At 57.5% G+C, this 12,552-nt stretch overlaps 2 protein-coding genes across 2 annotated transcripts; both read left to right on the plus strand.

Annotated features, from left to right (window-relative positions):
- Positions 1-278: 278 nt before the first annotated feature.
- Positions 279-6,814, plus strand: ATG101 (autophagy related 101). The gene is made up of 4 exons (XM_082850334.1): positions 279-461; positions 572-728; positions 3,636-3,962; positions 6,140-6,814. The coding sequence occupies exons 3-4, from the start codon at positions 3,711-3,713 to the stop codon at positions 6,542-6,544; spliced, it is 657 nt and encodes a 218-aa protein (XP_082706460.1). The 5' UTR covers positions 279-461; positions 572-728; positions 3,636-3,710; the 3' UTR covers positions 6,545-6,814.
- A 2,248-nt stretch (positions 6,815-9,062) lies between these two features.
- Positions 9,063-9,338, plus strand: SMIM41 (small integral membrane protein 41; the record flags this gene model as incomplete). The annotated part of the gene is made up of 1 exon (XM_082849236.1): positions 9,063-9,338. The coding sequence occupies one exon, from the start codon at positions 9,063-9,065 to the stop codon at positions 9,336-9,338; it is 276 nt and encodes a 91-aa protein (XP_082705362.1).
- Between the last annotated feature and the right edge of the window lie 3,214 nt (positions 9,339-12,552).

Consider the following 12,552-nt stretch of genomic DNA (forward strand, 5'->3'; position numbering starts at 1 on the left):
GATACTTCTTACCATCAAATCTTAAAAGCTGACAGATAACCCAGAAACAGGTATATTTCAAATTATAGAGCAGCGTATGATTCTTTTTGTCCTCTGGAGTGGAGGTAGAACGATCTGGGTAGCTGCACTAGTGTCAGGGCTCGACCAGCTCCGTTCGCGCCCCCGCCGGAGGCCGATGGAGCAGGTGGGACCGGCCAGGCTCGCAGAGGAGGGTCAGGGCTTCCGGCGCCGGCACCGCCTCCTGCCGAGGTGATCTGCCGCCCGCGGGGAGGGCGGTTGCGTGGCCCGAAGGTCCAGGACGGGGATTCGGGGAGGTGGGGGGCCGTGTTAGCCGTGTGCCCCCTTCTCTTGTACGAGCGCGGGCGCGCCTCGAACTCCCGGGACCGGCCAGGCTGGGCGCGGGGCGCCGCTCCCGAGACCTGGAGGAGTCCGCTCCTCCCGCGTAGCCCTGGACCGTGGAGGTTCGCCGGGACTGGTGGCTGGAGAAACGCGACTCGGACGGGAAGTCCTTCCTGCGTCCGGCCGGGGTTTCTTGATGCGGAGCCGAATAACTGTGTGTTTTTGCGTTCAGCCCATTTCTTGCGGCTCCTCGGGCGCGCGGAGTTTGCGGCGTACCTGCGGAGATCGTACCTGCGGAGATCGCACCTGCGGAGGGCTTACCTGCGCCTGAGGAGGAGGAAGGGCAAGATCCAGCCTGAGGGACCCGCGCTCCAGCCTCTCTGCATAAGGTGAGGATGGGGGTATCCTGGGCTCCGGCCTGACTCAGAGAAGGCATCAGTCAGCCTCTGCACCTGTGCTCTGCAGATCTGGGCCTTGGGGGCACCGAAGGGACGAGACTTCCCAGGCCCTGCCTTGGAGAAGTCCCCTGCTCACCGGGGTCGGGGGAGAGGGAGCAGAGAAGCTCATCACAGACCAAAGGTGGCCGCGTTGGGAAGGAGGCTGACGTTGGTTAGTAATGACTTCCTGAAGGAGTGGAGTGGCGCTGAGAATGAGGGAAGAGCCTGGGTTTGGGCCAAAAGTGAAGAGATGGATGGCCTGCGGGGGATACAAGAGGGGGTTTGTGGAAGAAAGGGGAGCTGGACCAGAGCTGGGAATCTTTAGATGGGAAATTGCTGGATGGAGTTAGACTAGAGAACCAACCCAGCAACAATTCCTGCATCAGGATGAATTGAGCAGTCATTTTGTACTAGGAATCAGGTATACTGAGATTCCAGTGATGACTAGGATACAGTCCCTGCCCTCAAGGAATCGTCTGCCTAGTTGGAGAGATCAATCAAGATTAACACCTGTGAAAAGATAACTGATAATACAGGTAGTCCTGGGCTGATTGCCAAGTGAGAGGCAGAGAGCCAGCTTGATTCTGAGCAGTCCATGGCCTGCTGCCCTGTCTTCAGGGACAAAGAGACAAACCAATGCACTTTGAAGAGAGCTGCCAGACTTGAGGAGATAAGATGTGATGTCAAGCTGGCATGTTTATGGGGACTGGAGACCTTTAACCTGTAGATGGGGTGGGGGGGAGGGGTAAGGGGGTGATGGAAGAGTTGCCTTTAAATATCTGAAAGGCTCCTTTGTGGAAAAAAGGTGAGACTTATTCTGTGTGTGGCTCTTGATATCAAAACTAAGTTTAGTGGTTTGAAGCACTAAGAGATTCCTTCCATAGAGGGAATCACTGAGTAGAGCTTTGAAAAGACGGAATGGCCTGCTGGGAGAGGTAGTGAATTCTCTGTCAGGGGAGGTGTGTAGGCTGAACCCTCTCCTGCTAGGCTCATATTCAGTTACTGATGAAGTTCTGGTTCTCAAGTCTGTTCTTTTTTTTTTAATTTTTAAAATTTATTTATTTTATTTTTGGCTATGTTGGGTCTTCTTTGCTGCGCGTGGGTTTTCTCTAGTTGTGGCGAGCAGGGGCTACACTTGGTTGCGGTGCGTGGGCTTCTCATTGCAGTGGCTCCTCTTGTGGCAGAGCATGGGCTCTAGGCACGTGGGCTTCAGTAGTTGTGACGCACGGGCTCGGTAGTTTTATATTGCGGGCTCTAGAGCACAGGCTCAGTAGTTGTGGCGCATGGGCTTCATTGCTCTGTGGCATGTGGAATCTTCCCGGACCAGGGCTTGAACCCGTGTCCCCTGCATTGGCAGGCGGATTCTTAACCACTGTGCCACCAGGGAAGCCCTCAAGTCTCTTCTTTCATTCCCATTCTCTCTACTAGTCCTGTCCTGTAGCCTTGCGTCATCTCTCATCAATGACAATGAAATAATTATAGCAGCTAATACTACTTGTCAGGAACTGCATTAAGTGCGTTACAGATACTTACTCATCCTGTCCTTGAGATGACCCTTTCGGGGTAGTTATTGTGAATATGCCCTTTTTATGGATTGGGGAAACTGAGGCACATAGGGGTGAGGCAGCTTGTCCATGATCACATCACACAGTCAGCAGTTGGCAGAGCCGGGGTTCCAACCCAGGCCGTCCGGCTTTAGAGTCACTGCTCTTTTTTTTTTTTTTTTTTTTTTTGCGGTGTGCGGGCCTCTCAATGCTGTGGCCTCTCCCGTTGCGGAGCACAGGCTCCGAACGCGCAGGCTCAGCGGCCATGGCTCACGGGCCCAGCCGCTCTGCGGCATGTGGGATCTTCCCGGACCGGGGCACGAACCTGTGTCCCCTGCATCGGCAGGCAGACTCTCAACCACTGCGCCACCAGGGGAGCCCAGAGTCACTGCTCTTAACCACTGTTCTGCTGTGTTTTACATGTGTTATTTTATTTCATCCTCATAACGATCCAAATTTACAGATGAGAAAATAGACTCAGAGGTTGAATGATTTGCTTAAGGTCACAGAGCAAGATATAGGAGAGCTGGGATTCAGACCCAGGCCCTTTGGACGTGAAAACCCCACACTCTGTACTTCACTCTCCCATACCCCATTGCACTGTCTCTGTAACTGTCACTGTTGTAGTGGCCTCTAACTGGCCTCCTTGCCCAGCCCTTTCTGCCTTAAATTGGCAAGTTTTTACCTCAGTCTGTGGATGGAAACGTGAGATTTGCTGTGTATGTGTCAGTCAGGTTTTCAAGTCCAGTCTTCTTAGCTTTCACTGACTTCTCAGAGCAGTCTGTGACCCCAAAGTAGCGACGAGCCATTCTCTGCTTGTCAACCAGAGTTCACTTTCTGCTGCACAGATTCTGTGCTGGACAGCGATGCAGTGACTCTTCACTGCCCTCGGGACAGAGTCCAGATGCCTTAATCTGGTCATTCAAGATCCCAGGAAATCAGATTCCAACCTTCCTTTTCTTCTATTCCCACCGTGTAGCCTCACCACTCTGGTAATGTTTACCTGCCTGTCTCTCCTCCATCCTGGCAGCTTCTCAAGGGCAGGGGCTGATAGGTGTTGCACAGTGAGCATTTGCCGTAACCTGCACTGCACACCGTCATGGACTTCAGGCCTGGGCCGGGTGTTTGGACTGGTAACTTTGAGGCTCTCCTCTTCTCCGATCCCGAGAGTCTGCGATTCTCTGCCAGCATGTGCTGCGCAGTGCAGACGGGCTGCGGCGTCAGGGGCTGGGCTGGGCTGGGCCTGGAAGGAGGTGAACAGGTGACACGCAGATCATGCAGAAGGTGTCCACATCTGATATGGTTCCTTCTGCAGGGCGGTCCCCGGGTGGGGCGAAGCTTCCCCGTCTTTACTCTCGTCCCGACCCCAGCGTGGGCCACCGGCTACAAGATGAACTGTCGCTCGGAGGTGCTGGAGGTGTCGGTGGAGGGGCGGCAGGTGGAGGAGGCTATGCTGGCCGTGCTGCACACGGTGCTCCTGCACCGCAGCACCGGCAAGTTCCACTACAAGAAGGAGGGCACCTACTCCATCGGCACCGTGGGCACCCAGGACGTCGACTGCGACTTCATCGACTTCACCTACGTGCGCGTCTCCTCTGAGGAGTTGGACCGCGCCCTGCGCAAGGTCGTCGGGGAGTTCAGGGTAAGGTGGGGCGCGGTGGGCGGCAGGCGGCCCCTGAGTGTCGTCCCCACCCCGCCCCGGCCTGCTGCTGGGCCAGCTCGCCCTTCCTGGGGGTACTTGTCGGGTCCTTTCAGGTTCTGAGGAAGAGGAGCCTTCAGAGCTTCTGTGGGTGAGGAGGGCGTGGTGGGGGGCGGGGAGGTGAGGGGACCCGGTAAAAGTACAAGGAAGCAGAGCAGGAAGCCCTCGGGGTGCTGGCGGTCAGGGCCCCTGGGTGATCGCTGCCCCTGTGCTCTTGACCTTCTCTGACCCTGCAGCTCTCTCTCCTGATACCCCTCTGCTCTGCTTCCACATTTGGGCCTTTCTTATGTGAAACTCCCTGAGAGGGAGGGATGCTGGGCTCAGGCAGTGGGCATCCAAGTGGAGTGTCTCTCGGGCAGCGTGGCACGTGTCTGTGTGTGCCTGTAGGGGTGAGGGGAAAGGTGGATGGGACACGCCATTCTGCTAATGTTGGTCACCTCGGGGTGGGAATGGAGGCATGATTTTTAGTTTGTCTTCATTCAGTGTTGCAGTGTTTCACTATTTCAATGAGTGCATTTTTTTTTTTTTTTTTTTTTGCGGTACGCGGGCCTCTCACTGTTGTGGCCTCTCCCGTTGCGGAGCACAGGCTCCGGACGCGCAGGCTCAGCGGCCATGGCTCACGGGCCCAGCTGCGGACCCTCAACCGCTGTGCCACCAGGGAAGCCCCGATGAGTGCATATTTTTAAATTTTAAAGTAACCAAGGGAATTTCTCTTAAGGTGTTCCCTGAGGTCAGAGGAGGAGGGTTGTCTGTCTGACTTCCATTCCACAGAGGTGTGATCCTTGCAGGGGGTGGACCCTCTCCCAGGCCACAGTGGGCTCCCCCCTTCCATCCCTCCAAGGCCAGAAAGGGCAAGTTCATAAGAGTTTCCCAGTCCCCCTTCAAAGGGAGGCAGCGGTACTCAGCCCTCTGTCCTCCAGATGCCTATGAGCGGCACGGGGAGCACAGTGGACTCTTAGAGCACAGACTCGAGCCAGGCTCTACCACCCAGCAAGTGTGTGACCCTGGGCAAGTGATTCCACTCCTCCCAGCCTCAGTTTCACTGTGCGTAAAATTAGGATGAAAATTGTGCCCACCTCATGGGGTATATGCACCGTGAGGATTAAATGAGTCAGATATGTCAAGTGCTTCACAGCCTGCACCCAGGAAGCGTTACAGAAGTGGCAGCTGTTATTACTGTCAGCTGAGGGCACACGAGCTTGGTTTGTTCGTGAAGGAGGACTTATTCCTGATGGGCAGTTAAGGACTTGAGGGAGGCATCCTTACCTTCTGGGTTGGCCCGGACTCAGATGGAAAGGTGCTTTAGGGTCTCGGCTGCATTAGGAGGAGTGTGGGGTTGCCGCACCCCACGGGGGGGCAGGCAGATTTATCGGACCAGGTGGCCCCATTGGCTTCTCAGAGGAGAGGAGGGAGAAGCTCCAGGTCTGGTCTGTCCTTCCCCTTCGATTCCTTGGCTTTTGTCTCTCTATTTAAGGATCACTGGGCTTTTCTTTAGAGGCTGTGAGTTTAGGTTGTCATTAAGTGAATGAGGTAGGATTGTGCTTAATTGGCCTGGGGAGAAGGAGACGTTGGAGAGAAGGTGATTTTGGAGAACCTTCTGAAGGATGGGGGCCAAAGGGGCGGGGTTGTGGAAGGAGAAGGAAGGTCCTTCTTGTAAAGTTGAAAGGCAAAGATTTTGAAATCAGACAATCTGGATTCAAACCCTGGCGCCGTCATCCACTGGCCTGGGACTTTGGCAAGGTAACTTGCCAGTGTCTCTGAGCCTCATTCTGCCTCCGTCAAATGGAGGTTATATACCTGCCGCACAGAGTTGTTGAGAGGAGCGAGAAGGATTGCGTGTGTAAAGAGCCTGGCCCAGAATATGTGCTTAAAAACCTCACTTCCGAGCAAAGCTGGAGGAGCTGGGTGGGCGCACAGACTTTGCTTGGACCATTCAGCTTGAGGCCGGCAGTTGGCTGTGGCGCTTCACACGAATCCTTTACTCTCTGGGTCTCATTCCCTGCCCTCCCGGGGGACTGAAGAAGCTAGGAGAGCAGCTCCCTGGGGCATAGGAAGCAGGCCCTCAGGGCGAGAGCCCCTCGGAGGCTTTGGTCTGCTCACTCTTGCTCCTCCTTCCCCAGGATGCTCTGCGAAACTCCGGGGGCGATGGGCTGGGCCAGATGTCCTTGGAGTTCTATCAGAAGAAGAAGTCTCGCTGGCCTTTCTCAGACGAGTGCATCCCCTGGGAGGTGTGGACGGTCAAGGTGCACGTGGTGGCCCTGGCCACGGAGCAGGAACGGCAGATCTGCCGGGAGAAGGTGGGTGAGAAGCTCTGCGAGAAGATCACCAACATTGTAGAGGTGATGAACCGGCACGAGTACCTGCCCAAGATGCCCACGCAGTCGGAGGTGGACAACGTGTTTGACACAGGCTTGCGGGACGTGCAGCCCTACCTCTACAAGATCTCCTTCCAAATCACCGATGCCCTGGGCTCCTCCGTCACCACCACCATGCGCAGGCTCATCAAAGACACCCTGGCCCTCTAGGTGTCGCTGGGGCCTCGGGCGCTCCTTGATGGCTTGCGGACCTTGGCTTCTGGGGATCGTACTGTTAGGCCCTGTTAGCCCTTGGGGCTCTGGAACCCGCTCCAGGTCCTTGATGAGATCTGGAAGGGCCACCCCTGGCTTCCTGGTGTGTGGTTGCCAGTCTCTGGTCATCCTTGTCACCTTCACTGATGGTCAGGTCCGGCCTACACTGTCTCTCCGCGCCCCTGGTGGGGGTCCCCTTTCCTACGCTGTACAGAGGACATCACTAGGATGGTGAATAAAGTTGAGAATGTGAGTTTGGGTTGAGCCATCTCTACCTTGGCTGGTGTTCTGGCCTGAAACATTAACACTTTTTTTTTTTTTTTTTTTTTTTTTGCGGTACGCAGGCCTCTCACTGTTGTGGCCTCTCCCATTGCGGAGCGCAGGCTCCGGACGCGCAGGCTCCGGACACGCAGGCTCAGTGGCCATGGCTCATGGGCCCAGCCGCTCCACGGCATGTGGGATCCTCCCGGACCGGGGCACGAACCCGGTGTCCCCTGCATCGGCAGGCGGACTCTCAACCACTGCGCCACCAGGGAAGCCCAAAACATTATCACTTTCATAGCAGACCTGCCAGGACACACGTGTGTGTTGAGAGCGTTATTCCAAGATGAGGGGAGTGGGCGGATGGGATTAAAGATAGATGAAAGCTGATTGATTTTGTACTTTGTTGGACATTGACATAAGCAGGTGTGGCCATGGTCAGTCCCATGAATGAGGGCACAGATCAGGACCTACTGCTTTTGGATATGACTGTGCTATTTCCCCTCCCTTCCTAAGGAAGGTATGACATCCCTGCCTTTTATATTATCTGGTCTTCCTTCAGGTGACCCCAAAGAATATCTCCTCTGTCTTCATAGAGCACACACAGGCCCCCACTTGCACCAGAGAGCTCATGTGATTTGGTGTTTCTCTCTCTGGAGAGAGATTGGCCAGCTTAAGACTGGTGTCTGGTAACACTTCTTCCAGTTTGGGCTGGCCCTCGCCAGTTGTTAGGACATTGGTAACTCACTCATTTCTAGGCAAGCATGCTCAAAACCGGTGAACTCCATTGTGTGCTTTTCATTGATTTAGTCTTCCATGTTTTACAATGCTTTTTGTTACATAGGTGCCAGTTCTAACCAAACTAAGTGAGCAGTGCATAAGCAGCTGTGCTAAGGGAGAAAGGGGCTGGGGGTCTTGTCCATGGTCCTGGAGCAGTTAGGCACCAGGATGGCCTGGAAGTGTTTGCACGTTTTTCTCACCCCAAGCCACTCTTGGCCGTGCGCTGTTTCATGAGGGGTTTTCTGACGTCCTACCCTTGACCTCTGGGGCACTGGGGAGTTGGAGAACTCAGGAGGTTCTCAGGGGTTTGGAGATGGGGAAGGCCAATTCTCAGCAAGTCCTTGATGAGGTGTGACCCTACCTGGCCTGCTGCAGTCTGGGGGACCTTCTTTTCCTCCTAGAGGCCATCAGCTCATCCCTTCCGGGGAGTTTGCTGAGTCAGGTGTTTGCCGACAGCGACTTTGTTTTAAACCGAGCTCAGGGTTGCTACAGTTCTCAGGAGACCTGGTCGGGAGGGTCTTTCCTCCATCCCAGCTTCCCCAGACTTTCTACTTTTTTGCAGCCAGGCTCTGCGCCAGTCTCCCGCCCTGGCTTGGCTGTGGGACACCCAGTTGGCAGCAAGCCTCCCGTAGTGGGCAGTTCAGTAACATCTCCATCCCTTTTGGTGGCGTGATTTCCCGGAGGTAGGGGACTGATTTACTCAAGGTCAGGACAGGAGCCCTGGTGACTCAGATCTATGCTTTCCCCTTGGTCTGTAACTCTCCTTGACCTCTGGGGCCTGAGCAAAGGAATGGGGGCAGGCCTTAAAGTCCTCCTGCCCTCCATCTCCCTCCCCTGGGACCAAGGAGGCACTGGCCGCTTGTCCGGCCCCAGGAGGCTGCCAAGGGGATGATGCACGATGAAGGCTATGATCACTAAGGGTCTAGAGGCTGCTTATTTGCCTCCTGTCCCAGTGGCCACCTGGGCCACCTAGCAGTATTGACCTTTTTGGCCCAGGGACAGAAAGCCCAGGAGTGGGGATGGCCCTTGTTTGTCCTGTGTCCCGCTCAGCGGGGGCAGCGCCCTAGCCAGCACCTGGGATGTGGTCTGGAAGATCCTTTCGGGATTCTGAGGGCGGGCTATCTCCTGACCTTTGCTAAGGGGGAGGGAGAGCCCTGGGGACAGGACTCCTGGGTTTGGCCGGTTGGGTGCGTGCGTGGTTGTGTGGGCCTTTGAGCCGAGAAGTAACACCGGCCCTGGGATTCTGGGCCATAGCTACACTGGAGGAGCCCTTTGTCTAAAAAGGGCCTGAACGCTCCGACGCAGGGGGTGGGGTCGCACGGCGCCTGGGATCCGCCCCTTGGGCCCCTCCCTGACGCGGCCGCCGCCCACCCGCCGGCCCCGGGCTCCCGCACATCTGGCGGTCGCCAGCACATCTGGGCAGCCGGCGTGAAGCATGAACGGCTCGCAGGCGGACGTCACAGCCCGGGCCGCCTGGCTGAGCTCCTGTTGCAACCAGTCGGGGGTACTGCCGGAACCCCCCGAGGGGCCGCGCGCCGTGCAGGCGGCGGTGCTGGGCGTGCTGTCGCTGCTCGTGCTCTGCGGGCTCCTGTTCCTGGGCGCCGGCCTACTGCTTCGCGCCCAGGGTCTGACGGCGCTGCTGGCCCGAGAGCTGCGCGCGTCCCGGGAGGGAGAGCCCGGCGGCGCCAGTGGAGGCGAGGATGACTCGTAGGCGCGTCCGGCTGCGCTCGGGGGTCGCGGCCCCCCCGGCGGCCCGCGGACTCCACGCCCGACTTCGAGGGAGCGGCCCCCAGCGCCAGACGGCTTCAGCGGGAAGCCCTCCGGCGATGCTGGCGCGCGCGCTCGCGCACACACACAGGTGAGAGCCCGCCCAGATGAGAGCCGCAGCGCCTTGGGAGTGGGGGCGCAGGGGCTGGAAACCGTCGTACTGACCGGGCTCTCTGCGCTCAGCCACAGACCCAGCTTTTCAGCGACTCCCGTTCCAGCTCTGGAAGCCCACGGGGTGGGCCGGCGGCTATCCCAGGGGTGCCGGGATCTGAGCGGAGAGGCTGCCCTTCCCTCCGTCTCCCGGTCGTCTCTCCAGCCCAGTGGCGCCCCGACCCACGGCCTTTTTCTAGGTCACTGTGTAACTGCGGGAGAGGGAGAAGCGGGGCGGGTCACAGAAGAGGGAGTCTGGGGGGGCCACGGTGTGCGGGGGAGCCCTTCTTCCCTGCGCCCACGCCACCCCGCTTTGCGCCAGCCCCACCTGGTGCTAAGGCCCAACTGTGTCATCCCAGCACTGCCCATCCCACTGGGAGGCTGGGGAGAGCCATGGCCACAGGAACTCAGCCAGCCCAGGCCCCCGGCTTCTGCTTCCTCCCGTCCTCTCCTTCAGGAAGCCTTTTCCCCGGAGAGAGGTTTGGGTATGATTCCTCACTGTGGCCTCCCTCTTGGGGCAGGGATGGGAGTGTGGATCGAGTTTTAGGGCAGAGCCAGGAGCCTGGATGACCCTGGGGGATGGGGAGGTGTGCTGGGGCTTCCTCCCCCCAGCCCCTGCTCAGGTGGGGGGACGTGTGTGGCCCAGAGCAAGGGGCTTTGGGGTGTGCGTGGGGGGGTAGGTGACAAGATTCCTAACAGCTGGGGGGCCTCAGGAGCACGCTGCTCCAGGAAGCTGGGACTGAGGGTTCCCAGCTGTAGGGGCTCCATCTGGCCCTCCTGCCTCTGCCTCTCCAAGGACAGGAACCATCTGGAGGGAAGGGCCTGGGTGGCCTAAAGACAAGGTAATTCTAGGCCAAGGCTGCCTTGGGCAGAGCCATAGGGTTTGGCGAGGGAAGCCTTCTGTGTCTGTCTCCTCTGTTCAGTGGTGTACCAAGGGATTCCCAGGTTTCTGTGGGTGGAGCTGTTCACCAGGGGTGCCTCTGACCTCTCTTGCCCCTCCCACTCTAAAGCCCCTCCCCTGCCTGCCAGGGCAGAGGCAGGGTCCCAGCTTCTCTCTGAGAAGGGAGTGAGTGCTGGAGAGGAGGGGCCGATGAGGGGTGAGGGGCCGGAGTGGGCAGGGTGCAGCTGTGAGGCTGAGGACGTGTGATCCCTGCACAGAGCAGCCCAGGATTTGGTGCTAATCCCGGACAGCTGTGCCACACTGGCCTTGCTGAGCTGTGGACTTCTCACCTCAGGCATGCTGATCCCACCCCCTTGGAGAGAGGGCTGGCCAGGGGTGTGTGTGTGTGTGTGTGCGCGCGCGCGCGCGCGCTTGTGACTGCTCCTGGCCTTAGGGAGGCGGGCCAGCCCGGGGACATTCCCCACCTCCCTTTGCTGTGTCCTGGGGGAGGGGCTGGAACGCCCTCTCTTTACTGTGTCCAGGTTCGCCCACCCCCTTGCCCATAAGTTCTGCTGAATTTGCTGCATTTCCATCCTTTCTCCCATCTCCATACTATGCTCTTTTCTCTTTCCCCATCTGGGACAGAGTCTCCAGTTCTGCTGTGAACCCTTCACTTTACAAATGAGGAAGCTCAGAGAGAAGAAAGTGACATGCTCAAGTGGATGACAGAGCTGGAACTGGACCCCGGGGCTCCTGCTTGGTTCCGAGCTCAGGGGGTGGGGTGGCATCCCTGAGTGAGAAGGACCCCTTGGGTTGCCCTCTTTGCTCTGTCCTCTCTTTCCCTGATTTCTCACCACTCTTTGAGATGCTGATGCAGAATATGGCCTCTCTTCCCAAAAGAATGAACCTTCACACCACATTTGTCATATGGTTTCCGGGACTGGAACCTCAACTCCCCCCTCCCGCTCCGTGTCCTCCTTCCCATCCTTACTTCCCGGCAGCCTTGCTAGATACCTTCTTCCTGCTGGGAATGGCCTTCCAGGTACCTCAGCAACTCCCCAACCAGCTGGACTAAGCTTTCCTGGCCCGAACCTGAGGGTGCGGGTGAGCTCAGAGGGTCAGCTGGAATATATACACCTATGGAAAAAAAATCCAAGTGGACAGAGCAGAGGGATCGGAGGTCAAGGTGATGACTTGGGTTGGCCTTTGGGTTCAAGTCTGGGTGGTGTTAGAGGCGTAGAGAGATTTGATGGAGGGACGGACTGTGCCCCCAGCATCACGGTGTCTGCTCACACCCAGGCAGGGCTGGGGGTGTCCCGGTGGGGTGAGAGAAGATGGGGTAGGCAAAGGCTTTCTTCATCCAACTTCCTGCCTTTGCTATCCCTTCAGCTCAGTGCTTGGGTAGCTGGCCCGTGGCATGTGCTGGAGACCTCAGTGTTCCTGGAGAAAGATACCGAGATGTTTGCTGTGGAACTCTGACCTTGGTCAAGGCTGTCAGACTGAGTGGGGAGGAAAATAATGTAGAAAACTGGGAAATGGGTGCTGCTGTCATGGCATTTCTCAGGCTCCGGCTGGGAGGGAGAGGCGGGGGATGGCTGTAGGTCTGAGTGCCGTGGAGTGAGACCAGGCATCTGGTCACCAGCAAGCTCCATTAGCCTGTGCTGTCCTTGATGGAAACGCCGAGGCCACAGGTGGGTGGACGTCTTGACTTAACCTTCCTCCAGCCCCTGAGTTTCACTCTGAGCTGGAAAGGTCTGTCATTCCTTGGCTCCCTTCCCAGCAAAGACGGGGTGGCTGTCTGTTACAGATTCCCAAGCCTTGTGTGGTCTGTCTCCCAGAGAGCTCCCATTCCAGCGCACTGGCTGTACGGGGAACTCCTGCTACCTTTGATCCATGTGCGGTGCAGACGACAGCCTGGGAGAAACCTGGATTGTCGTGAGACCTCAACTTGGGATCTTTGCACTCAGCTGCTGCCTCTGATCTGCTCTATCCAACCTCCTGAACTGCTCATGGTGTGGGTCTGGGAGGTCAGCGCTCCAGGAATGAATGGGCCCCCGGGCAACTGCTGTGTGTCCTGGGCACTGAAGAGGCCACACCCCCAGGATGCTCAGTGCCCGCAGACGCTGAC

Source organism: Leucopleurus acutus (genome assembly GCF_964270905.1).
Source record: "Leucopleurus acutus genome assembly, chromosome: 11".
Taxonomy (NCBI): Eukaryota; Metazoa; Chordata; class Mammalia; order Artiodactyla; family Delphinidae; genus Leucopleurus; species Leucopleurus acutus.

Excerpts from the sequence above, each read along its gene's own strand:
- ATG101 (XM_082850334.1), top strand. The coding sequence starts at position 3,711 with ATGAACTGTCGCTCGGAGGTGCTGGAGGTGTCGGTGGAGGGGCGGCAG. Across the intron at positions 3,963-6,139 it reads AGGTCGTCGGGGAGTTCAGG|GATGCTCTGCGAAACTCCGG; the intron begins GTAAGGTGGGGC and ends CTCCTTCCCCAG.